We start from the raw sequence: 27025 nt of genomic DNA on the forward strand, positions 1-27025 counted from the left end.
GTCTTCAGGCTTAGGTACCTCCTTCCAGATGGTAGGAAGGAATGAGAAGGGGGCATGTCATGGTGATGGGGGTTCCTTAATGATGGATGCCACCTTTTTTGAGGCATTACTTCTTGAAGGTGTTGTGGATACTATGGAGGCTGGTGCCCAAGGTGGAGCTGACTAATTTTACAACTCTTTGCAGCTTACTTCAATCCTGTTCAATAGTTCCCCCCCCCCCCCCGCCCACCCACTACCAGATAGTGATGCAACCAGTTACAACGGACTCCACAGGACATCCATAGAAATTTGTGAGTATCTTTGGTGACATACCAAATCTCCTCAAATTCCTTTTTAGTAATTTCCCCCCCAAAAAACTCATAACACGTGTGAGTGATGATAAACCTGATTCTGATATGGGTCTCTAATGTGAACAGAGTGGAAATGGGGCAGCGAGAGGGAAATTATGGCTGGGAAAAGGGGAAAGGAGTGGGAAGCACCAGAGATATTGTACATTCTGTAATTATCAATAAACCAACTGCTTGGAATCAAATGGCCTTCCCTGGTGTCTCAGGGCTGGGTGTGTCTACACTAGGGGTGGGCAAACTTTTTGACTTGTGGGCCACAAAGGGTTCTAAAATTTGACAGGGGGGCCGGACCAGGAGCAGATGGACGGAGTGTTTTGGTAATACACCTCATAAGAGAAAATAAAATATCATGGGATATGTAGAAAACATGTGCTTTAATTTCAATTGAAAATGAACAAATGCATTACAACAAAATATCTGTCTTTGAAGTCCCATGGTATTTAGCTATTTATTGAAATGACTTTTAAAACACTGAAAATTAAATGAATAAAATACAGCTTTTTTTAATAGTAACAGTTATTATTTTAAAGCACTGAAAATTCTGTTATCCTTCAAGATATTATAATCATCACACTCCTCCTGCCTGTCTTTATTTCAAAAACGGTAGGAGATGCAGGTCTACTTGTCCTGCACCTTCTTATTCAATTGTCCCCTGTGCCAAAACTCAACAACGACCAGCACAAGGTCAGAACAGTGACAGCGCGCCAGTATGCGGAGTGCGTTATTTGATCTGGAGCGCATTTTTTATTTTGAGAACGTACGTGCACCTGCGCACTACTCATGTCCATCACTTAACAGAAATGATATGTAACATGTAAGGCTTATTGAAAAAAATATTTTCAAATGCATTTTTTACTTAACACAATGAAGAAACTTATTTTTAATTTCAGTGGGAACAGTGTTGTTGGTCTCCCTTTTTAGCCAGCGCATCAAAGTCTGGATTTAGTTTTGTTGTGGCGATTCTCAGGATGGATCTGAGGTGTTGGTCAGTTAACTTGGATCTGTGGCTGGCTTTGTTGATGTTCATGACGCTGAACGCCTGTTCACACAAATAGGTCGAGCCGAACAAAGAGTAAAGCGCAAATGTGGAGTAATACGCTGCACCTCAACAAAGGTCAATGTGTAGCGGTGTGCTACATGCAGCGCTAAAATTACGACACAGAGTCGGTAACTGCAGTCGAAGAAAAAAACTTTATTCGAAATCCCCAGCCTCACTTTTAAGCCTCCCTCAACCTGCCCCCCGTGGCGCAGAGGCTCCAAAGCTCTGTGCTCGCAAATCCCCGTAGGCTATCTCCCTTAGCTGGAACGCTGGCTAATTGTGAGCCGGTTCGGATGTGCCAGGAAATGGGTCGCCACAAATGTATATAGAGTGCGTCATCTATTGGGAAAACGCCAGAACTGCGGGGAAAAAACGTTAACAAGGTTTATTAATATAATTTCATCAAGTTCTGCGGGCCGGATTAAAAAGCTTAACGGCCCCCGGGCCGTAGTTTGCCCATGCCTGGTCTACACCCATGTCAACACACCCCTGGCACTCCTTCTCTGCCACCTATCCCTCACCCCTCCCGCGGCACTCCACACTCGCCATTCCCAACATCCTCAGCTCCTGTCAGATTTACAAACTCACTCTCCACTCCACATCAACAAATACAGTACTGTGCAAAAATCTTAGGCACCCTAGCTATATTTGCCTGATGTTTGCATAATATTGCATATTCAGGATGTGTGACCTCAGGAAGGCAAGACCTATCATCAAAAGAAACCAAGTTCCTCTCCTAATAGGTTCCATCTTCTTCTGCCCTTTACCTCTTCCACCTATCACCTCCCAGCTACTTAGTTCATCCACCTTCCTCCAACCCAACTGCAACCTCACCTGTTTAAACCTCCCACATGCCAGCTTGTATTCCCTCCCCTCCCTCCACCTTCTTGTTCTGGCTTCTCACCTCTCCCTCTCCAGTCCTGATGAACATCGACTGTTTATTCCTCCTCGTAGATGCCACCTGACCTGCTGAGTTCCGCCAACATTTTGTGTGCGTCGCTTAAGATGTCCAGCAGCTGCAGGAACCCTTGTGTTTATTGTCTTTCCTGCTCTCCTGGTCTGGCTTCTTCCCCTTTCCTTTTCAGTCCCGATAAAGGGTCTCAGCCTGAAATGTCAATGGTTCACTTCCCTTGAGAGATGCTGCCTGGCCTGCTGAGTTCCTCCGCCATTTTGTGTGTGGATTTCCAACATCTGCTATCTGCCATGTCCCTAGCCATGTTGCAGAGCCCAATCAGCATGCTCTCCTCACCGTCTGACTTGGGCTGCTTTGTGACACCGATCCAGGCTGCTCTGTCAATGAACTTGTTTGGATTCAGGAGCTGGAGTGTGTGTGTGTGTGCCCCTGCGTGCGTAATGTTCTATGGTTGTATCATAAACATCATTCTGAATGCATCATAATTGATTACAATGATCATGTAATCACCTCATCTCTTGCGAACTCAGCTTTCTCTTCGACTTTGCTTAAAGCACGTTATAGTTCTTTAACAACAATGTGACACTTCTGCATTTGGCATATCACGAGAAATCTGGACTGAAAAATTCCTGTTACTTCCAGGTCTGGCACAAATAATAATGGGGTATAAAGAAATGGCAGATGAACTAAGTAAGTACTTTACATCAGTTTTCACTGTGCAAAACACTAGCCGTATACCAGAAATTTGAGATGGCAGGGGGTAGAAGTGTGAGAAGTTGCCTTACTAGAGAGAAGATAGTTGGGAAACTGAAAGTTCAGAAGGTAGATAAGTCACCCATGCCAGATTGACTGCACCCCAGGGTTCTGAAAGAGGTAACTGAAGGCTATTAGTAGTGATCTTTCAATAATGATTCCAGAGAAAGGGAAAATTGCAAATGTCACTCCACTCTTTAAGAAGAGAGGGAGGCAGAATAAAGGAAATTATCAGTTAGTTAGTCCGACTTCAGTATTGGGAAGATGTTGGAGTACATTATTAAGGATGAGGTTTTGAGTACTTGGAGGCCCATGATAATCAGAATCAGAATCAGACTTTAATCGCCAAGTACCTGTACACATACAAGGAATTTACTTCCGGCATGTGCCAACATCAGTGTGGTTTCTATAAGATAAAACCTTGCCTGATAAATCTGTTGGAATTTCTCGAGGAAATAACAGGCAGGTTAGACCAAGGAATCAGCAGAAGGCCTTTAACAAGGTGCTACACATGAGGCTGCTCAACAAGTCAAGAGCCCATGATATTACAGGAGAGATACTAGCATGGGTAGTAGATTGGCTGTCTGGCAGGAGGCAAAGAGTGGGAATAAAGGGGCCCTCTCCTGGTTGTCTGATGGTGACTAGTGGTTTTCCACAGCAGTTAGTGTCGGGTCCACTACTGTTCATGTTATATGTTAATTGTCTGGATGACAGAATTGATGACTTTGCGGCCGAGTTTGTAGACAGTACGAAGATAAGCATTGGGTCAGTAGTGTTGAGGAAGCAGGGAGCCCGAATAAGAATTAGACAGATTAGAGGAATGATCAAAGAAACGGCAGATGTATAGGGAAGTGTATGGTCATGCACTTTACTAGAAGGAATAAAGACATAGACTGTTTTCTAAGTGGGGAGGAAGTTCAGTAATCAAGGTGGAGACTTGGGAATCCTGATACAGGATCCCCTAAAGGCTAACTTTCAGGTTGAGTCGGTGGTGAGGAAAGCAAATGTGATGTTAGCGACCAGTTCATGAGGACCAGAATAAAAAAAGCAAGGATATGATACTGAGGCCTTATGAAGCATTGGTCAGACTGCACCTGGACTATTGTGAGCAGTTTTGGTCCCCTTATCTAAGAAAGAATATGCTGGGATTGGAGAGGGTCTGGAGGAGATTCACGAGAATGATTCCAAGAAGGAAAGGCTTAACACGTGGAGCATTTGATGGCTCTGGGCTTGTGCTCGCTGGAGTTTATAAAAATGAATACGTCATTGAAACCTATTGAATATTGAAAGGCTGAGATAAAGTGGACGTAGAGAGGATGTTTCTTATAGTGGGGGAGTCCAGGACCAGAGGGCTAGGCTCAGTTCAAACACCATCTATAAAGTTGCCAATGATATTGTTGGTAAAGTTTCAGATGGTCATGAGGAGGCACACGGGAATGAGTCACATCAGCTGGTTGAGTAAGAGCAAGGAATTGATTGTGGACTTCAGGAAATGGAAGTCGAGGGAACATATATTAGTCCTCACTGAGGGATCAGCAGTCGAAAGAGTGTGCAGTTTCAAGTTTGTGGGCATTAACATCTCTGAACATGTTGATGCAATTATAAAGAAGGCTGTCAGCGGCTATATGTCATGAGGAGTTTGAGGAGATTTGGAATGTCACCAAACACTGTAGCAAATTTCTACAAATGCACCATGGAGGCATTCACCATCTGCAAAGGAGCAGAAAAAGCTGCAGAAATTTGCAAACTCAGCCAGCTCTGTCATGGGCACTAGTCTCCTCCCCAGCACTTTCCCTCAGAAAGGCATCATCCATTGTTAAGGACCCTTGTCACTCAGGGCACGCCCTCTTCTCATTGTTACCATCATGGAGGAGGTACGGGTACAGGAGCCTGAACACACACACACACACACACACACACACACACACACACACACACACACACACACACACACACACACAGACACACACACACACACACACACACAGACTCACATCTTTTAGGAACAGCTTCTTACCCTCTACTATCACATTTCTAAATCTCAATAAATCCATGAGCACTATCTTACTAATTTTCTCCTCTCTTTTTGCACTACTTATTTAATTAATTTTTATATTAATTATTGTAATTTATAAATTTTATATTGTGTATTTCACTGTACTGCTGATGCAAAGCAACACATTTCGCGACATATGCCGGTGCTACACTATGATAAGGATGCCTATTGTTCCTTCCCAAGACCACATTATGGCAAGTCGGATCATTTGGCTGTACCCCTGCTACCTGCATACAGGCAGAGCCTGAAGAGCAAGGCTCCAGAGATCCAGTCAACTAAGAGGTGATCTTGCAGGGTGGAGGAATAGTTACAGGATTACCTTGAGACTAGGCTGTGTTCAAGAACTCGTCTGAGGACACCAGGGTGGTTAGAGACTTTATTAAAACAGCTGTGGATGAGTTTCTCCCACAAAATCGTTCAGGGGTTTCCCCAATCAGAAGTCCTGGATGAACAATGAAATCTGGAACCTACTGAGAGACAGATCAGAGGCATTCAAGTCTGGAGATCCAAGAATGCTACAAGAGGTGGAAGTATGATCTCTGGAAAGCCATTTTTTGGGCAAAGTGGAGATTCTGGACTAGACTAGAATCAACGAGGGATGCTCAACAGCTGTGGCAGGTTTGAATGCCATAACCTCCTACAAAATTAAATTCTGTGACATTGGCGACAGCAGAGCTTTGCTTCCAGATGAACTCAATGCCTTCTCTGCTCGCTTTGACCACCAGAACAGGGAGGAACCATCACACACTCCCATCTCTCCTGATGATTCCTTGGTCTTGGTTTCTGAAGATGACGTGCGAGCTGCCTTCAAGAGAGTGAATCCAAGGAAACCATCTGGTCCAGATGGAGTACCTGGCCGAGTACTGAAGACCCTGCGCCAACCAAGTGGTTGGTGTATTCACAGATACCTCCAACCTCTCACTTTGGCAGTGTGTAGTACCCAGCTGCTTCAAAAAGGCTTCCATCATACCGGTGCCCAAGAAGCGCCTGGTAACCTGTCTAAATGACTATTGCCCAGTGGCACTTATCTCACAGTGAAGAAGTGTTTTGAGAGGCTGGTGTTGAAGCATATCAGCTCCTGTCTGAGTAGCAACTTGGATCCACTCCAATTCACCTACTGAAGCAACAGGTCTACAGCAGATGCTATCACATTGGCTCTTCGCACAACTCTGGAACATCTGGACAGCAAAGATGCACACATCAGGATGCTCTTTATCAATTACAACTCAACATTTATCACCATCATCCCCTCAAAACTGATCGGTAAACTTCAAGACCTGGGCCTCAATATCCCTTTGTGGAATTGGATTCTGGATTTCCTCATGTGTAGATTCCAGTCAGTTCAGATTGGCAAAAACATCTCCTCCACAATTTCCACCAGCACAGGAGCGTCGCAGAGATGTGTGCTTCACACCTATGACTGTGTGGCTAAGTACAGATCCAACCCCATGTACAGGTTTGCTGATGACACCACTGTCGTGGGCCGTATCGAAGGGAGTGATGAATCAGCCAGCACACAGGAGGGAGACTGAAAACTTGACTGATTGGTGTAGTAACAACAACCTCTCACTCAATGTCAATAAGACCAAGGAGTTGATTGTAGCCTTCAGGAGAGGGAAACCAGAGGTCCATGAGCCAGTAATCATCAGAGGTGGAGAGAGTCAGTAACTTTAAATTCCTGGGTGTCACTATCTCAGAGGACCTGTCCTGGAGTCATCATATAAATATAATTGTGAAGAAAGCACACAGTGCTTCGATTTCCTCAGAAGTCTGTAGAGATTTTAAATGTCATTGAAAACCTTGGCAAACTTCTATAGATGTGTGGTAGAAAGTATTATGGGAACACCAATGCCTTTGAGTGGAAAATCCTACAAAAGGTAGTAGATTCGGTCCAGTACTCAAAACACTCCCAATCATGAACGTTGCCGTAGAAAATCAGCATCCATCATCAAAGATCCTCACTGCCCAGGCCAGGCTCTTTTCTTGCTGCTGCCATCAGGAAGAAGGTACAAGAGCCTCAGGACTCGCACCACCAGGTTCAAGAACAGTTACTACCCCTCAACCATTAGGCACTTGATCAAAAGGGGATAACTACAATCATTTAAGGACTCATTTATCTTGTTATTTCATGCTCACTATTTAGTGCTACTTATTAATTATCTGCATTTTGCAGTTTGTTTACAGTTTCCAGTTCCTGATGTTTATAGTTTACAGATCCTATTTAGTTACTGTTCTATAGTTTTGCTAAGTATGCCCACAGAAAAAGAAACTCAGTGTCGTATGTGGTGACACGTAGGTACTCTGATAATATTGAACTTTTGATATTACACCTGATTCTGATTCTGAATAAAAGGATATCCCTTCAGAACAGAGGTAAGAAGGAATTTTGTTAGCAGAGGGTGATGAATCTGTGGAATTCATTGCCACAGACAGCTGTAGAGGCCATGCCATTAGGTGTCAAAAAGGCATCAAAATGTACATGGAGAAGGCAGGAGAATGGGGTTGAGAGTGATAATAAATCTGTCATGATGAAATGGTGGAACAATAGTCCAAATGGCCTCATCCTGCTGCTCTGTCTTATGGTTTAGTGAATGCACTGGCTACTACTGTCCCACTTTCCACTGTTTAGTTTCTCCCTCATCTCCCTTTCCTCGATCAGCAATGAAGGTCTGACTCCCGCCACACGGTCCTTGCTCATTCTCGGTTTGCTGCCTGCCCTATCGGCTTCTGTCGCACCAATAGAGCATCTATTCTCTTTTGATGACAGTTCTGGGGGAGTAATAATCGCCTTGCAAACCTTTCAAAATCTTGCATTGAAACAACGGATTTCCTGTTCTTAGAGCTAAGGAATTGTTCTGCAGGCAGTCCAGGAGGAGCACAGCAATCTATCCAGCCAATAGCACTGGAAAAAATATTCCAGATTTCCAGCTGACTGATTCCGAGTTCCTGTGGAATTCACTGCCGCAATACTCAAAGAAACGCCAAACTAATTAAATTCTCCTTTGCTGTCCAACAGGATTTCTGTCTCTCTTACCCATTCTGATGCAGAGCCCTGAAACATGAATTCTGCATCTTTTCCCATGGATACTGCCTGATCCTTTGAGTGTTTCCTGCAGTTTCTGTGTCAGTGCAATTCGTTGCTAGATGAGCAGTAATAGAGGGGAGGGTTTACATCAATCTTCAGGCAGAATGTTATGCTTTGGACATAAAACATTAATTCTATTTCTGTTCCACTGCTCTTCTTGTATTTAATCCAGATTTCCAGCATCTGCAGTTGCACATAATGGCTGAATGGCAATGGAATGTGGATTAGAAAGACATTAGGGTTACTTTCCTTGATGAGCAGAATAAAAGAAGAATGGTCTGATGGAGCTGTATGCAACACCAGTTGTGTGCAGTCTGAAGTCTGCATTTTGGAGAGAGGTGTTGCACGGACATGCCTCTCGGGAGGGTAAGAATGCGATGGTTTGGCAGATGAATGTGTGGCTGAATAATTGGCAGGGTTTCAGATTTGTGGATCATTGGGGTCTCTTCTGGGGAAGTTAAGACCTCTACAAAAAGGATAGGTTAGACGAGAACTTGAGGGTGACCTATATGCCTGTGGACAGGTTTGTTAGAGCTGTTAGGTAGGATTTGAACTACGTTGGTAGAGAGAGATAGGATCAGTTGGTATAAAGGTAGATGTAGCATGAAGAGAGTTTCTGAGGAAAGATAGGCAGTGGACAGGGTATAATTGTAGTCAGTTGGATGGGTTGAATCAAGGAAGTATTAGAAACAAGAATGATGAACTTTGAACATTAGTCCATACATGAACCTATGACATTGTACCATGACAGAGACTTGGCTGACACAAGGGCAGGAATGGTTGCTGGATGCTGTGGGTATTATATGTTTCAAAGGGGACAGGGAGGGAGGTAAAGGTGGTGAAGGTGTGGCATGACAAATCAGGGATAATAATGCAGCTGCAGAAAGGGAGAACATCGTGGAGGGATCAGAATGGGTGGAAGTCAGAAACAGGAAGGGAGCAATCATTCTATGGGGAACATACTAAGGACCCTACACCCCCACCCCCATAGCAACAGAGACACTGAGGAACAGATCAGAAGACAGATTTTAGACAGGTGGAGAAGTAAAATGGCTGTTCTCGTGGGTGACTTTAACTTCCCTAATGTTGATTGGCAGCCTCTTAGTGTGAAAGGTTTAGATGGGGCACTTGTTAGGTGTGTCCAGGAAATATTCCTGACACAATATGTAGACAGGCCAACTAGAGGTGAGGCCATAACGGTTCTGGTACGAGGCGATAGACTAGGGCGAGGAGAGGAGCATTTTGGAAACTCGCTGATATTTACCAAAGCTTGGACAGGGATAGGTACAGACAATATAGGAAAATATTTAATTGGGAGAGAGTGAATTATTATGCTACTAGGCAGCAACTTGGAAGAGAAAATTGGGAATAGATATACTCAGGGAAATGCACAACAGAAATGTGGAGGTTGGTTAGGGAGCACGGTGCATGGGGTTCCTGATGGGTTTGTTCCATTGAGGCAGGGAAAGGATGGTAGGGTAAAGGAACTATGGTTGACAAAAGATGTGGAACACCTGGCCAAGAGGAAGAAAGAAGCATTTCTAAGGTTTAGGAAGCAAGGATCAGGCAGGACTAGAGAGGAAGGAGCTTAAGAATGGACTTAGGAGAGCTAGAAGGGGGCATGAGAAAGCCTTTTGAGGGATCTATAGACACAGACCCCAAGATCCCTTTGTTCCTCCACATTGCTCCACATTCCACATCCTACCATTAAGCCTGTATTCTACCTTCGGGTTCAAACTTCCAAAGTGAATTTCTTTACACTTTTCTGTATTGAACTCCATCTGCCACTTCTCAGTCCAGCTCTGCATCCTAGCGATCCCCCGTTTTTACCTACAAAAATCTTTACCACACTTCCACTTTCTCATAAAAGTCAGTGTGTGTTGTGTGCAGTGTTACCTATCTACAGGAAAGGATGTATATAAGATTAAAAGAGTGCAGAGACAATTTACGAGGATGTTGCTGGGACTTGAGGCCCTGAGTTACAGAGAAATACTGAATAGGTTAGGATTTTGTTCCTTGTAGTGTAGAAGAAAAAGAGGTGATTTGATAGAGGGTATACGAAAGGGGTGTAGACAGGATAATTGCCAGCAGGCTTTTTCCGCTGAGGTTGGGTGAGGCTACAACTAGAAATCTTGGGTTCAGGGTGAAAGGTAAAATGCTTAGGGAAGTCTTCACTCAAGGGGTGGTAGAATGAATGAGTTGCCAATGCAAATGATGGATACAGGTTTGATTTCAACATTTCAGAGAGGTTTGGATAGGTACATGGATTGGCGGATTATGGAGAACTATGGTCCAGGTGCAGGTGGACCTAGGCAGATTAATGGTTTCGCACAGACTAGATGGGCCAAAAAGCCTGTTTCTATGCTGTAGTATTCTATCACTCTATGGGTGTGTTTATAACAATCACAAAGAGCAGGAGTCCCAGAACAGATCCCTGCAGAACACCACTCATCAGGCACTCATCAGACCTCCAGGCAAAATACTCTCCATCTACAACCATCCTCTGTCTTCAATGGGCAAGCCACTTCTGAATCCACACAGCCAAGTACCCCGGGATCCCACACCTCCATACTTCCTGATGTGAGCCTACCATGGGGAAAATTGTCAAACACCTTACTAGATTCCATGTACATCACATACTCTGCCCTACCTTCATCAATCTGTTTTGTCACTCCCTCAAATAATTCAATCAGGCTCCTGGAGCATGGCATGTCTCTCACTAAGGCATGCTGGCTCTCCTTCAAGGCTAGCTGGTCTACAATTCCCAGGGTTTAACTCTATTCCTTTTCTTGAACCAAGGAATAACATTTGCCATCCTCCAATGTTCTGGTACTACTCCTGCGGCCAGTGAGGACACAAAGATCATTGGCAAAAGTACAGCAATCTCTCTCTTCATTTTCTGTTATAACCTGGGATATATCACACCTGGCCCTGGGGATTTATCCTAATAGTTTTCTAAAGTTCCATCACATCCTCTTATGTTGATGTGCTCCAGTATATCAGTCTATTTCATGCTGTCCTCACATTTGTCAGGGACCCTCTCACTGATGAATAAGAAGCAGATATCCATTAAGGACACACAAGATTCTGCAGATGCTGAAAATCCAGAGTAACACACACAAAATGCTGGAAGAACTCAGCAGGTCAGGCAGCATCTTTGGAAAAGAATAATGAGTCCTTCGGGCCAACACACCTCATCGGGACTGAAAAGGAAGGGGCAAGAAGCCAGAATAACGAGGGGAAAGGGGAAGGAGTTCAAGCTAGAAGGTGACAGGTGAAGCCAGGTGAGTGGGGAGGTAGGTGGATGGGGGAAGGGGGATGAAATGAGAAGCTGGCAGGTGATAAGTGCCAAGCGTAACCCTCAATGGCAGTGACGTATGGAGGGATCGGGAGAACAAGTCTATAATTCCCTGAAAATAGCAATGTAAGTAAATACGTGGTAAAGAGGATGTGTAACATGCTGGCCTTCATTGTTCAAGGCACAAAGTATCACAATAAGGAAGTCATGTTGCAGCTATATCAAACTTTGGTTAGGGTGCCCCATTACAGAAAGGATGTGGAGACTTTGGAAAGGGTACAGAAGAGGTTTATAAGAATGTTGCCTGGATTAGAGGGAATGAACTATAAGGAGAGGTTGGACAAAAGGATTGTTTTCTCTGGAGCATCAGGTTGAGGAAAGACCTAATTACAGCTCATAAAATTAGGAGAGGCATAGATAGAGTAGATACTCAGAATCTTTTTAAGATCCTGGAGTAGAAATGTCAAACACGAGATCACATACGTTTAAGGTGGGGGAGGGAGTTTAAACGGAGTAGACAGGAACTGATTTGGGTTAGTCAACATGACTTTGTGCTTAGTAAGCCATGTCTTACCAATCTTATAAAGCTTTTTCCAGAGATATCTGGAAATCTTTCTGACTGGAGGCCTTTGACTATAATCATCTTGGATGATAATGTTGTAAACTGGGTCAGCAAATTTCCAGATGACACTAAGATTGGGAGGGTGGAGAGAACAGTGAGGAAGACTATCAAAGCTTGCAAGCAGGATCTGCACCAGCAAGGATCATGGGCACAAGAATGGCTGATGGAATTTAGTGTGAGGTGTTGCATTTTGGGAGAACCAATCAGCGTGGGTCTTACACAGTAAATAATGGGGCTCGGAGGGTGCTGTGGAGTGGAGGGCCCTGGGAATATAAACTTGTTGTTCCTTGAATGTGGCATCACAGTTAGATAGGATCATAAAGAAAATTATCGGCACACTGTAAACACAAGAGAGTCTGCAGATGCTGTAATTCCAGAATAACATATACAAGATGGCAGAGGAACTCAGCAGGTCAGGCAGCATCCGTTGAAAAGAATAGGTACTTGACGCTTAGGGTCCAGACCCTTCATCAGGACATTTGCTGCTGCCATCGGGAGCCTTTGGTCCCACACCACCAGCTTGAGGAATAGTTATTACCCTTCAACCATCAGGCTCCTGAGCCAACTTGGGTAACTTCGCTCAGTTAAGCACTGAACTGATCACTGAATGCAACATATGGATTCATTTTCAAGGACTCTACAACGCACGTTCTCAGTGTTATCTATCTTTCTATTTATTTATTGTTTTTGCACAGTTTGTCGTCTTATATACTTTGTTGCTTTTCATTGATTGTATTGTATTTCTTTGTTCTACTGCGAATGCCAGCAAGAAAATGAATCTAAGTTTAGAAATAATGACATTCTCTGATAATAAATTTGCCTTAAACTTTGATTGAATGGTGCTACCAACCCCCCCCCCCACCCCACTCACTCAATGTCAACAAAACTAATGAGCTGATTGTCATCCGAAGGAAGGGGAAAGAGGACAAATATGTGCTGCTTTCCACTGAGGAATTAGTGGTGCCAAAACTCAGCACTTTAAAATTTGGGGGGGGGGGATTAACAAATTGTTTGAGCTGTCTGGGACCAGCAGATAGATGCGATCAAAAGCAAAGAACCCCAGACTCTTCACTTTCTTAGGAGGTTAAGGAGGTTCAGCTTGTACCTCACACTAACAAACTTCTACAGGTGTCCTGTTGAAGGTATCTTACTGGCCGCATCATGGTCTGGTATGACAATTTGAATGCATAGCCATGACAGGGGTGGTGATAGAGACAGATACATTAGGGACATTTAAGATACTATTAGATAGACACATGGATGGTAGAAATATGGAGTTATGTAGGAAGAAAGAGTTAATCTTAAAGTAGGTTAACGTTATGGGGCAAAGCATCTGTACTGTACTGAGCCGTTCTATGTTCTATGCATAAAAAAAGTGACTGCTTCAGGTCTGAGATGCTTACACAAACACCAGAAGCTGCAGGCTCCACCAAATGCATTATGGACTCAGCACTCCCCACAATCGGTAGTATCTACAGGAGGTGCTACCTCAAGGCAACATCCATCATCAAAGATCACCACCATCTGGGCCATGCCATCTTCTTGCAGCTACCACCAGCCAGAGCTTCACCTACGACCTTGTGTTTCTTCCTCCCTTCTGACCCCTCGCCTTTTTTTTCTCCAGTCCTGCTGAAGGGGCTCAGCCCGAGAACGTCGACTGAACTCTTTTCCATAGTTGCTGCCCGGCCTGCTGAAATCCCCCCAGCAATTCTGTGCGTGTTGCTTGGATTTCCAGCATCTGCAGATTTTCTCGTTCGTGATTGGACTTCCCTTTAACCATTAGGTTCTTGAACCAACCAGCACCACCTTAATCAGGACAGTTTAGCAACACTGTGACTTCTTTGACCACTTTGCTCTAAAACAGGGATAGTTTGTTTGTTCTAACTGTGTTCTTTCTTGTAAAAAAAAGTTTGTGTTTCTTGTGAATGCTCCCTACATGATGCTATGTGCCTTTTTCATTGCACCTGTGCATAGCCACAATAAACTCGACTTTGAATAACAAACTGCTGGAGGAATTATGAAATTCAGACAACTGTGGAGAGAAATAGACGTTTCGGGTTAAAATCCCTCTCCCGGACCCGAAATGTCAATTGTCTCTTTCCCTCCGTGGATGCAGCCTGATCAGCTGAGTTCCACCAGCATTTGGTGTGTTGCTCCATATTCTAGCATCTGCAATGTCTTAAGTGTCCTAGAATAAATCTTTGGCGCATTCTAACTCTATTTCCTTAATCCCGTGGTCACTGACGGCACAATGAGCGCTTCAAAGTTAATTTCCAGCCAACCACCAGAGTGAAGGAGCGTGTCGGAAGTGACGTCTGCCTCACGTGATTCCATTCACAGATACTTTCGGGAGCGCCACAGCAGGTAGGAGCGGCGCCGCTTTCACCAGTTCCGCGATTCAAGCCCGAGCGGGAATGGAAATCATAATTCCCGCTTTGGCTCCGTTAGAACCGGGAAATATAGAAAATAAGTTTTCCCCTGCAAAGACGGTTGGGTTGGGTTGGGTTGGGTTGGGTTGGGGGGGGGGGTTTAGATGGAAAAAAGGGAACATCGCTGATACAGGGCGAGGCCACGGTTGTGCAGGTGATCCCATTGTTGAGGGACTTTCTTTTCTGGCGAATAGACTAACGAGAGTGGTCGGAGACAAAATAAAGACTTTTAAGATATGAAATGCAGGGCTGCTGCTAGGGCCTCTGGCACGTATTTTCCACAGTTTCAAAACGTCCCTTTATTTGCTTTCCACCTGCCGTTCATCTCAGCGAGGCGACTTCTTAAACAAAGCGTGAGGCCAGGGTTGCAGATGCTTTCCCAGAGAGAGTTCCTTCGTACTCTTTTAAAAAGACAACTGCAGGTGCTGGAAGACAAAGACAGAGCCGCAGGTAAATTCGCCAGGTGCCATCTGTGGAAACGGACTTCATGTTTCAAACTGCAGACCCGTAGATTCATGAAAAGTAAATTGTGTCTGCTGAATTTCTCAAGTTTTTGAGGAGATCTTGGCTAGAGTGTACAGAAGGGAACCTGCAGGTGTATTTGGACTTCCAGAAAATGTTTGACTGGGTGCCTCACAAAAGATTACATCTCAACAATCCATGGTGATGGAACTAATAGATTGGAGTGGAAGGAGGATTGGCTATCACTCGTGAAACAGCAAGTAGGAATAAGTCTATGATTAGTAGTCTTTCAGGGAGATAGAGTGGATACGGAGAGGATATTTCCAATACCGAGAGAGTCCAGAACTAGAGAGCACAGCCTTTGAATAGAAGGACATCCCTTTAAAACAGCAGTGAGGAGGAATTTCTTTAGCCTGCGGGTGGTCAATCTGGAATTCATTGGCTCAGATGGGTGTGGAGGCAAAGTAATTAGGTATATTTAAAGTGGAGGTTGATAAGTTCTTCATGAGTAAGAGTATCAAAGGGTATGAGGAGAATGGGGTTGAGAGGAATAGTAAGTCAGCCATAATCGAATGGTGGAGCAGAGTCAATGGGCTGAATAGCTCAATTGTGCTCTTATGCCTTATGATCTTATGGACAGGGTCAGTGCTGGGTCTGCAACCATTTACAAAAGAAACTATAAATAGGAGGAAGGGAGTAAATATGAGGGAGCATATTTGCAGGTGGTACAAAGTAGATGGAAAGGTTAAGTTGCACAGGAGATGCAAATAGTTTATGGAGAGAGTTTCAAAGGCTACGCACACATATGGTCAAAGTTGGTAAGTAGTCTGTAAAGTATTAAATGTTTGTTTATTAATTTTGAAAGGAAGAACAAAATAATGATGTTATTTCAATAATAAAAAGTTGTGCAAGAATTTTTTTAAAAAGTGGTGCAGCAGATAACTAGGCAGTTCAGTGGAATTTTGGCCCTGTTTTAAGGTTATATAAAAAGTGGGAAGGCCTTAACTACACGCATACTGCAAACAGTTTTAGTGCCCCTATTTTAAGGAAAGATGTTGGAGAAAGTTCAGAGAAGGTTCACAAGGATGATCCTGCTTGTGGTGGGATTGGCCGTGAAGGAAAGCGGGTAAACTGTGTGGGGCTCTACCTTTTGAAGTGTAGAAGAATTGCAGGTGAACTTGAAACTCATAAGAATCTTATTGGTTTCAGAAAGATCTCCGGGCATTCTCCTGCATTTTGGGGGCTCAATAGGGTTAAGCTGAGAGAACATTTCCTTTGCAACAGAAAGTGTTGGAGGAATTCAGTGGAAGAAAGGAACTGACGTTTTGCTCTCCACAAAAAATAATCAGCCTTTATTCCTTCTACCAAAGTGCATGACCATACATTTCCCTGCATTGTATTCCATCTGTCACCTTTTTGCCCATTCTCCTAATCTGTCCAAGTCCTCCAGGCTCCCTGCTTCCTCAGCAGTATCTGTCTCCCCACTCGTCTTTGTATCCACAAACTTGACTATAAAGCCATTAATTCTATCATTCAGATCATTAACACACATTGTGAAAAATAGTGGACCCAACATTAATCACTAGTCACCAACAGCTAATCAGAAAAGTCTCCCTTTATCCCCACTCTTTGCCTTCTGCCAGTCAGCTAAATATCTTTCCTGCAATACCGTGGGCTCTGACCTTGTTTAGCAGTCTCATAGTACCTTGTGAAAGACCTGAAAATCCAAGTAAACATCCTTGACTTTCCTTTGTCAATCCTGCTTGTTATTTCCTCAAAGAATTCCAACAGATTTGTCAAGCAAGACTTTCCCTCGATGAAACCATGCTGATTACAGCCTATTTTATCCCGGTACCTCCAAGTACCCCAAACTCTGGGGATAAGGGGGGGACTTTTCTGATTAGCTGTTGGTGACTAGTAGTTACTGGAAAAAAAACTCTTGGGATCCTCTTTTATATTTTTGTCTAGCCTTATCTTCATATTTTTTTTATCTTTTCTGCCTTTATTGCTTTTTAGTTGCTTTCTTTTTGTTTTTAAAAGCTTTGCAATCATCTAGCTTCTCACAAATTTTTGCTATATTCTATGCCCTCACTTTTTCTTTTAAACTCTTAAGCTGTGATCTTGTTTAAACTGCTACAATACGCCTGCCCATTTCTAATTCGCCAGAAAATAATCTTATTATGGACAGTATACTGCATGCATTCAGATATAGTACCTTCATTTTTGTATTCACTCCTGTTTTCAATTTTATCTCCATCTTGCACAAAGTTAATTTTTTATCCTATTCTCAACTTTTTGTTCTGGAGGTTTTTGCAAACTTTTCTGCACTCTCCTTCCCTTTTATTTTATCCATACTTATCCAAGCTGTTCCAACCATTCCCCCACCCCCCCCCCCCCACACTACAAACTACTTAGTTAACAGTAGGTGAGGCAGTCTCGGCAGAAAGAAAATCGGGGTTAACGTTTTAAGTTTGATACCACTAATTCTAAGAGAGAAAGAGATGAAAAATAATTGCTTGGTTGTCAGTGACAGAGAAGGTGAGAGGTGCTCTTGAAGAGCAAACAAAATATGTCTCGGCTGGGACCACATCATTTGGAAGCAGATTATGCTTGGTTGACTGTACTGAGTCGTTAGTAGTGGGACTGTTCGGCACACCTGGCAGCTCAGGTATGAGTCGTTAGTAGTGGGACTGTTCGGCACACCTGGCAGCTCAGGTATGAGTCGTTAGTAGTGGGACTGTTCGGCACACCTGGCAGGTCAGGTATGAGTCGTTAGTAGTGGGACTGTTCAGCACACCTGGCAGCTCAGGTATGAGTCGTTAGTAGGGGGACTGTTCGGCACACCTGGCAGCTCAGGTATGAGTCGTTAGTAGTGGGACTGTTCGGCACACCTGGCAGGACAGGTATGAGTCGTTAGTAGCGGGACTGTTCGGCACACCTGGCAGCTCAGGTATGAGTCGTTAGTAGTGGGACTGTTCGGCACACCTGGCAGGACAGGTATGAGTCGTTAGTAGTGGGACCGCTCGGCACACCTGGCAGGTCAGGTATGAGTCGTTAGTAGTGGGACTGTTCGGCACACCTGGCAGCTCAGGTATGAGTCGTTAGTAGCGGGACTGTTCGGCACACCTGGCAGCTCAGGTATGAGTCGTTAGTAGTGGGACTGTTCGGCACACCTGGCAGGTCAGGTATGAGTCGTTAGTAGGAGGACTGTTCGGCACACCTGGCAGCTCAGGTATGAGTCGTTAGTAGTGGGACTGTTCGGCACACCTGGCAGCTCAGGTATGAGTCGTTAGTAGTGGGACTGTTCGGCACACCTGGCAGCTCAGGTATGAGTCGTTAGTAGTAGGACTGTTCGGCACACCTGGCAGGTCAGGTATGAGTCGTTAGTAGTGGGACTGTTCGGCACACCTGGCAGCTCAGGTATGAGTCGTTAGTAGTGGGACTGTTCGGCACACCTGGCAGCTCAGGTATGAGTCGTTAGTAGTGGGACTGTTCGGCACACCTGGCAGGTCAGGTATGAGTCGTTAGTAGTGGGACTGTTCGGCACACCTGGCAGGACAGGTATGAGTCGTTAGTAGTGGGACTGTTCGGCACACCTGGCAGGTCAGGTATGAGGCGTTAGTAGTGGGACTGTTCGGCACACCTGGCAGGTCAGGTATGAGTCGTTAGTAGTGGGACTGTTCGGCACACCTGGCAGCTCAGGTATGAGTCGTTAGTAGTGGGACTGTTCAGCACACCTGGCAGGTCAGGTATGAGTCGTTAGTAGCGGGACTGTTCGGCACACCTGGCAGCTCAGGTATGAGTCGTTAGTACTGGGACTGTTCGGCACACCTGGCAGCTCAGGTATGAGTCGTTAGTAGTAGGACTGTTCGGCACACCTGGCAGCTCAGGTATGAGTCGTTAGTACTGGGACTGTTCGGCACACCTGGCAGCTCAGGTATGAGTCGTTAGTAGTAGGACTGTTCGGCACACCTGGCAGCTCAGGTATGAGTCGTTAGTAGTGGGACTGTTCAGCACACCTGGCAGGTCAGGTATGAGTCGTTAGTAGCGGGACTGTTCGGCACACCTGGCAGGTCAGGTATGAGTCGTTAGTAGGGGGACTGTTCGGCACACCTGGCAGCTCAGGTATGAGTCGTTAGTAGTAGGACTGTTCGGCACACCTGGCAGCTCAGGTATGAGTCGTTAGTAGTGGGACTGTTCGGCACACCTGGCAGGTCAGGTATGAGTCGTTAGTAGTGGGACTGTTCGGCACACCTGGCAGGACAGGTATGAGTCGTTAGTAGTGGGACTGTTCGGCACACCTGGCAGGTCAGGTATGAGGCGTTAGTAGTGGGACTGTTCGGCACACCTGGCAGCTCAGGTATGAGTCGTTAGTAGTGGGACCGCTCGGCACACCTGGCAGCTCAGGTATGAGTCGTTAGTAGTGGGACTGTTCGGCACACCTGGCAGCTCAGGTATGAATCGTTAGTAGCGGGACTGTTCGGCACACCTGGCAGCTCAGGTATGAGTCGTTAGTACTGGGACTGTTCGGCACACCTGGCAGGTCAGGTATGAGTCGTTAGTAGGGGGACTGTTCGGCACACCTGGCAGCTCAGGAATGAGTCGTTAGTAGTGGGACTGTTCGGCACACCTGGCAGCTCAGGTATGAGTCGTTAGTAGCGGGACTGTTCGGCACACCTGGCAGCTCAGGTATGAGTCGTTAGTAGCGGGACTGCTCGGCACACCTGGCAGGTCAGGTATGAGGCATTAGTAGCGGGACTGTTCGGCACACCTGGCAGCTCAGGAATGAGTCGTTAGTAGTGGGACTGCTCGGCACACCTGGCAGGTCAGGTATGAGTCGTTAGTAGCGGGACTGTTCGGCACACCTGGCAGCTCAGGTATGAGTCGTTAGTAGCGGGACTGTTCGGCACACCTGGCAGCTCAGGTATGAGTCGTTAGTAGTGGGACTGCTCGGCACACCTGGCAGGTCAGGTATGAGTCGTTAGTAGCGGGACTGTTCGGCACACCTGGCAGCTCAGGTATGAGTCGTTAGTAGCGGGAATGTTCGGCACACCTGGCAGCTCAGGAATGAGTCGTTAGTAGTGGGACTGTTCGGCACACCTGGCAGCTCAGGTATGAGTCGTTAGTAGTGGGACTGTTCGGCACAGCTGGCAGGTCAGGTATGAGTCGTTAGTAGTGGGACTGTTCGGCACACCTGGCAGCTCAGGTATGAGTCGTTAGTAGTGGGACTGTTCGGCACACCTGGCAGCTCAGGTATGAGTCGTTAGTAGTGGGACTGTTCGGCACACCTGGCAGCTCAGGTATGAGTTAGTAGTGGGACTGTTCGGCACACCTGGCAGGTCAGGTATGAGTCGTTAGTAGTGGGACTGTTCGGCACACCTGGCAGCTCAGGTATGAGTCGTTAGTAGTGGGACTGTTCGGCACACCTGGCAGCTCAGGTATGAGTCGTTAGTAGTGGGACTGTTCGGCACACCTGGCAGCTCAGGTATGAGTCGTTAGTAGTGGGACTGTTCGGCACAGCTGGCAGGTCAGGTATGAGTCGTTAGTAGCGGGACCGTTCGGCACACCTGGCAGGTCAGGTATGAGTCGTTAGTAGCGGGACCGTTCGGCACACCTGGCAGCTCAGGTATGAGTCGTTAGTAGCGGGACCGCTCGGCACACCTGGCAGGTCAAGCTGTACTATCAGAAAGAATATCTGAGACAAAATACATAGTATGAAAAATCAAGTGAAGTGAAAGTAAATTTACCTCATTTTCAGGCAGATATACACAGGAAAATGAAGAAATTTATGAAAAACCATATATAAAGACTGATAAACAACCATTGTGCAAAAGATGGCAAATTGTGCAACTAATAAAAAAAAGTAAATAAATAATACTGAGAACATGAGTTGTGGAGTCCTTGAAAGTGAGTCCATAGGTTGTGGCGTCAGTTCAGTATTGAGATGAATGAACGTATCCACACCGGCTCAGGAGCCTGATGTTTGAGGGGTAATAAGTGTTCCTGAACCCAGTGGTGTGACACTTAAGGCTCTGTACCTCCTTCCCGATGGAAGTAGTGAGAAGATAGCATGACTTACGGGGAGAAGGTCAAGAGCTGGGGTTGGGGAGGAGATTTTAAAAAAAAAGGATCAGCCATGATTGAATGGCAGAGCAGACTTGATGGACTAGATGGCCGAATTCTGCTCCTATGTCTTATGGACAGGGGTAGTGGGAGTCATTGATGATGGGTGCATCATCATCAAATGTGCTCAATGGTGGAGAGGACTTTGCCTGTGATGGACTGGGCTGTATCCACCACTTTTTGTAAAGTTTTCTGTTCCTGGCATTAATGGCCAATTCTAATAAAGACAAAAATAAATTTTGATGTTGACCTAGGAGGCTGGAATGTGCCCAGACTGCTGGATGCTGTTTGCTGCTGAAGTTCACTTGTTTCTCAAGATTTGTAACAGTGCAATGTCACACCGTACCTGGGAAACCAAATTTATCTCTTCTGAAATGCTGTTCTTTACCAGGCAGAAAAAGAAAGGAAAACAAACATTGGTGAGGCCTAATTTAGACTATTGTGTACATTTCTGGTCATCCACCTAAAGGAAAGATATCGATAAGATTGAAAGAGTACAGAGAATATTTACAAGGATGTTGTTGGGACTTGAAGACCAGAGTTGGAGGGAAAGGTTAAATAGGTTGGGACTTTATTCCGTGGAGTGTAGGAGGATGAGAGGAGATTTGATAGAGGTATATAAAATTATGAGTGGTATGGATAGGGTAAATGTAAGCAGGCTTTTTCCAGTGAGGTTGGGTGGACCTAGAATTAGAGGTAGATTTAGGGTGAAAGGTTAAATACTTAACGGGAACCTGAGTGGATACTTCTTCACTCCGAGGGCAGTGAGAGTGTGGAACGAGCTGCCAGTGGGTTTGAGTCCAACATTTAAGAAAAATTTGGATGAGTATATGGATGAGTGGAGTATTGAGGGCTAAAATGCAGGAACTATGGGACTAGGCAAAATAACAGTTTGGCATGGGCAGGAGGGCCCAAAAGCCTGTTTCTGTGTCGGAGGGCTGTATGACTATGAACAAAGCGGGCACCAGTTCGCATAGAGGGCAAGCCCATGCTTTTGGGTTCACCAGCGCTTAAATGTGCAAGTGGGGAATGCGCTGAGTGAGAATGTTCAAGCACACTGACTGTGGAAAGGGTTACACATTGAGAAGCAGGATACGCCAGGGAGAAACTGTGTGTTTTTGTGTGTGTCTGTGTCTGTCTGTGTGTGTGTGTGTGTGTGTGTGTGTAGACTTGAATCATCTTAGAGGGAAACCAGAAATACTTTCAAGTGTGTTAAGGATTCGGATTGGGACACATCAGGACCAGTACAGTTTTGGCCCAATTAAGCAGCTGCCCCTTGGAAATAATAGTTGAAGTTTCATGGAAAAAATTTAAAAAGTATAAAAACACAAACTGAGTAACAAGCTATATATTTCAACGAAATAAAGAACAAAATTAGAACACTAGCAATACCACTACAGTACTGTAAAACTGTTTATTAGTTCTTAATGATAATCGACAGGGGAATTCATCCAGTGTATCTTGTATGTGAACAAAATTAGCACAGGCACCTTTTGTAGATAATGATCTGCCTTCATACAATGTTTTTGACAACTGCATCCTCAAAATCTTCATTTTCATTGTATTATTTAAGATGATTGTCGATACCTTCAAATTCTTCATAGCTCCATGCTTGTTGAAGTAGTGAAATGGTTTCATTTTAACTCCCAGCCATTTCTGGCATTTCCAAGCCTGTATGTTTGAAACCGCAGTGAGTAGAACAGTTCTAAATTGTCTTGCTGCTTATTTCTCACCAACTATCAGTGACAACAATCACTGCTTTTTGAACACAAACACATGCTCCAATGCTATTTAAAAACTATTGTAAACACAGTGTAGTGGCTAATAGCCACACAAGTGCATGCAACTGACGTTACTTAGAAACTGTTCAGTAACTGTCTCCTGTCCCAGTTAAGCAGCATAGTGTTCCAAATAAACAAAAGGAATCCCAGATATTTTAACAATTAGATTTGTTCTTTCAGAGTTATTCCAAGTAAGCAGCTGCTCCGATTAACTGGAATCCACTCTATTTCTGTGCTTATATGATGAGTTCATGGCCTAAGGTAGAAGGAGTCAATTTTAGAAAACCTAGCACATTTATTTTTCCTATATTTACACACTCAGTCCAGCGGTCGTGGAGCATACAGACCCCTTCTTTGTAGAAGTTGGCACCTTGGACCTCCAGAAGTGGTCCACAGCAGAGGTTATTGATAAATTCATGGCCTAAGGTAGAAGGAGATGAGTTATTAACTTCAAACTTTCTGCAGTTCAGAGTTGAACTGCATGTGCATGTAATGAGGGCTGTATAACTCATCTCCTTCCATCTTAGGCCAAGAACTTATCAATCAGCCCTGCTGTGGACCACTTCTACAAAGAAGGGTTCCGTATGCTCCACAACTGCTGGACTAAGTGTACATGTAGGAGGGGACTATGTTGAAAAATAAATGTGCTAGGTTTTCTAAAATTGACTCCTACCTCAGGCCACGAACTTATCAATCACCTCTGGTATCTTTTGTATTTCCTTCAAAGAGAGACAATACCCCATGCTAACCTATGCAATGCACACTGAACTTTTGGTGATCTCAGCAAGTCAGGCAACAATTATGATGGGAAATAAACAGTTCATGTTTTGGGATGAGAATGTCAACAACTTATTTTCCTCCATAGATGCGGCCTAACCTGCTGAGGTACTCCAACATTTTGTGTGTTCTGTTCAAGGTAGCTGACATCTGCAGACTTTTGTGTGTGTATATAATGTATGGGATGAAGCTCACTGTTTTATGGTCTTGTTGAAACAGCATTGATCTAGGGTCTAAAGAGAAGCAAGCTCATCTTCACTGTTACAAGTATGGGAAAGGATTCGTTCATCATGCCTGATGCTACACCGATGAGTTTAGAGTGGAGAGAGGACATTCGCCTGTTTTGAATGTGGAAAGAAATTCATTCTTATTGAACTTGGTGAGATACCAATGAGTTCATACCTGGGACAGACCATCTGGCTGCTCTGAGTGTGGAAGGAGTTTTACTCGGTCATTCAAACTGATGGCACACCAGCGAGTTCATACTGAGGTGAGGTCGTTCATCTGCTCTACATGTGGGAAGAGGTTCGCTCGGTCATCCAGCCTAATGGTACATCAGCGAATTCACACTGGAGAAAGGCCTTTCACCTGCTCCGAGTGTGGGAAAGGATTTACTCATTCATCCAGCCTGAACTTACACAGGAAAAGGCACACTGGAGACAGGCCGTTTAGCTGCTCTGAATGCGGGAAGAGGTTCATTAATTCATCCAGCCTCCTGAGACACCAGCAAGTTCACACTGGGGAGAGGCCATTCTCCTGCTCTGAATGTGGGAAGAGATTCACTCAGTCATCTGAGCTGTTCTTACACCAGCGAATTCACACTGGGGAGAGGCCATTCTCATGCTCCGAATGTGGGAAGAAATTTGTTCAGTCATCCAGTCTGCAGGCACACCAGCGAATCCACACTGGGGAGAGGCCCTTTGCCTGTATTGAGTGTGGAAAGAAATTCACTCGGTCATCCAATCTGCAATTACACCAGCAAATTCACACCGGGGAGAGGACGTTCATCTGTTCTGAATGTGGGAAGGGGTTCACTCGGTCATCTGAACTGCTTCTACACCAAGGAGTTCACACTGGGGAGAAGCCGTTTAACTGTTCCAAATGTGGGAAAGGATTCACCCGGTCGTCTGAGCTGCTTTTACATCAGCGGATTCACACCGGGGAGAGGCCGTTCACTTGCTCTGAATGTGGGAAGGGATTCACTCGGTCTTCTGAGCTGCTCTTACACCGAAGGGTTCACACCGGGGAGAGGCCGTTCACATGCACCGAGTGTGGGCAGAGCTTTGCTCGGTCATCCAGCATGAGGAGACACCAGAGAAGTCACACTGGAGAGAGGCCCTTCATCTGCAATGACTGTGGGCAGAGGTTCATGCGGTCATCCAGTCTGCAGACACACCAGCGAATCCACACTGGAGAGAGGCCCTTTGCCTGCGCTGAATGCGGGAAAAGATTCACTCAGTCATCCAACCTGCAGTCACACCAGCGAATCCACAATGGGGAGAGGACATTCATCTGCCCTGAGTGTGGAAAGAGGTTCACTCGGTCATCTGAGCTGTGCTTACACCAGCGAACACACACCGGGGAGAGGCCATTCACCTGCTCTGAGTGTGGGAAGGGGTTCACTCGGTCGTCTGAGCTGCTCTTACACCAGAGGACTCACACTGGAGAGAAGCCCTTCAGGTGCACCAAGTGTGGGAAGAGATTCACTCAGTCATCCAACCTGCGGACACACCAGCGAATTCACGATGCGGAGAGGTCCTTCATCTGCTCTGTATGTGGGGAGGGATTCACCCAGTCATCCGAGCTGCTTTTGCACCAGCAAATTCACACTGGAGAGAGACCCTTCACCTGCTCAGTATGTGGGGAGGGATTCACCCAGTCATCCGAACTGCTTTTGCATCAGCGGGTTCACAGTGAAGGGGGCCCATTCACATGCACCAAGTGTGGGCAAAGATTCGTGCAGTCATCCGGCCTGCGGATGCACCAGCAAGTTCATACTGGGGAAAGGCCCTTCACCTGCACCAAGTGTGGCAAGGGATTCATTCGGTCGTCCCACCTGCAGACACATCAGCGAATACACACTGGTGAGAGGCCGTTCATTTGCACTGAGTGTGGGAAGAGATTCACTCAGTCATCCACCCTGCGGACACATCAGCAGATTCACAAAGGGGAGAGGTCCTTCACCTGCTCCGAGTGTGGAAAGCGATTCACTCGGTCATCCAGTCTGCGGACACACCAGCAAATTCACACTGGGGAGAAACCTTTTGTTTGCTTGGAGTGTGGAAGGAGATTCATTCAGTTATCCAACCTGCGAACCCACCAACGAATTCACACCGGGGAGAAGCCATTCATCTGTGCCGTGTGTGGAAAGGGATTTACTCGGTCATCCCACCTACAGAAACACCAGTGCAAAAACACTGAGGGGAAAAATGACGTGTGCTGAATTTTCAGTATTCAGAGTCAAAGTAAATTTATTATCAAGGTACATTTATGTCACCATTTACTACCTTGAGATTAATTTTGTTGCAGGCACTTACAGGAAAATAAAGAAATATAACAGAATTTATGAAAAAGCTATACATAAATAATGGCTAACAAACAACCAATGTGCAAAAGACAAATTGTGCAAATAAAAAATAATGTTGAAAAATTGACTTGTAAAGAGTCTTTGAGAACAAGTCTGTAGGTTGTCGAATTAATTCAGAGTTGAGATGAGTGAAGTTATCCACAACAGTTCAGAAACCTGATAGTTGAGGGGTAATCATAACTGTTCCTGAACCTGCTGGTGTCGGATCCAAGGCTCCTGTACGTCTTTCTCAATGGAAGTAGTGAGAAGAGAGCATAGCCTGGATAGTGGGGGAATGCTGCTTTCTTGAGGCAGTGCTTCAGGTAGATGTGCTCAATGGTGGGGAGGACGTTGCCAGTGTTGGACAGAGCTGTATACACCACATCAGTACTGCTGGAAGCAATGTAAGTTCCCAGATAGCTGCAGGTGTAAGATTATGTCACTATTGCTGTTGCTCATCTCTCCTTGGATTAAACACCAGACATTTGGTACAGGTGTTTTATTTTGTTGATTTACTGGGCTGGAGTTTAATATTCTGGATCCATGATGAATAAATCAATTCTGTTGTAAACACATTATCTCAGGCTCATTCATGACTCTACTGCACATTGTATGTATGGCAAAGAGGCCATTCAGCCCATCCCATCAAGTGCTTCTGTTCCGCACCAGCCTCTTTCCATCTCAGCCAGTATAAATATCCTTAACAATCTTAGAATACTAGAGATGTAGCTTGGAAACAGGCCTTTTGGCTCATCAGATGTATGCTGATCATCA

At 45.2% G+C, this 27025-nt stretch overlaps 1 protein-coding gene across 2 annotated transcripts; it reads left to right on the forward strand.

The window, feature by feature from the left end:
• Positions 1-14673: 14673 nt before the first annotated feature.
• LOC132381592 (gastrula zinc finger protein XlCGF26.1-like) lies at positions 14674-26791 on the forward strand. Of its 2 annotated transcripts, none has more exons than XM_059951086.1 (2): positions 14674-14992; positions 23905-26791. In XM_059951086.1, the coding sequence occupies exon 2, from the start codon at positions 24149-24151 to the stop codon at positions 26126-26128; it is 1980 nt and encodes a 659-aa protein (XP_059807069.1). In that variant the 5' UTR covers positions 14674-14992; positions 23905-24148; the 3' UTR covers positions 26129-26791. The 2 variants fall into 2 exon arrangements, with proteins under 2 accessions (XP_059807069.1, XP_059807070.1); XM_059951087.1 differs by lacking the exon at positions 14674-14992 and adding an exon at positions 15047-15822.
• Positions 26792-27025: the final 234 nt, after the last annotated feature.

Source organism: Hypanus sabinus, chromosome 26, assembly GCF_030144855.1.
Source record: "Hypanus sabinus isolate sHypSab1 chromosome 26, sHypSab1.hap1, whole genome shotgun sequence".
Lineage (NCBI taxonomy): Eukaryota > Metazoa > Chordata > Chondrichthyes > Myliobatiformes > Dasyatidae > Hypanus > Hypanus sabinus.

Excerpts from the sequence above, each read along its gene's own strand:
- LOC132381592 (XM_059951086.1), top strand. The coding sequence starts at position 24,149 with ATGGCACACCAGCGAGTTCATACTGAGGTGAGGTCGTTCATCTGCTCT.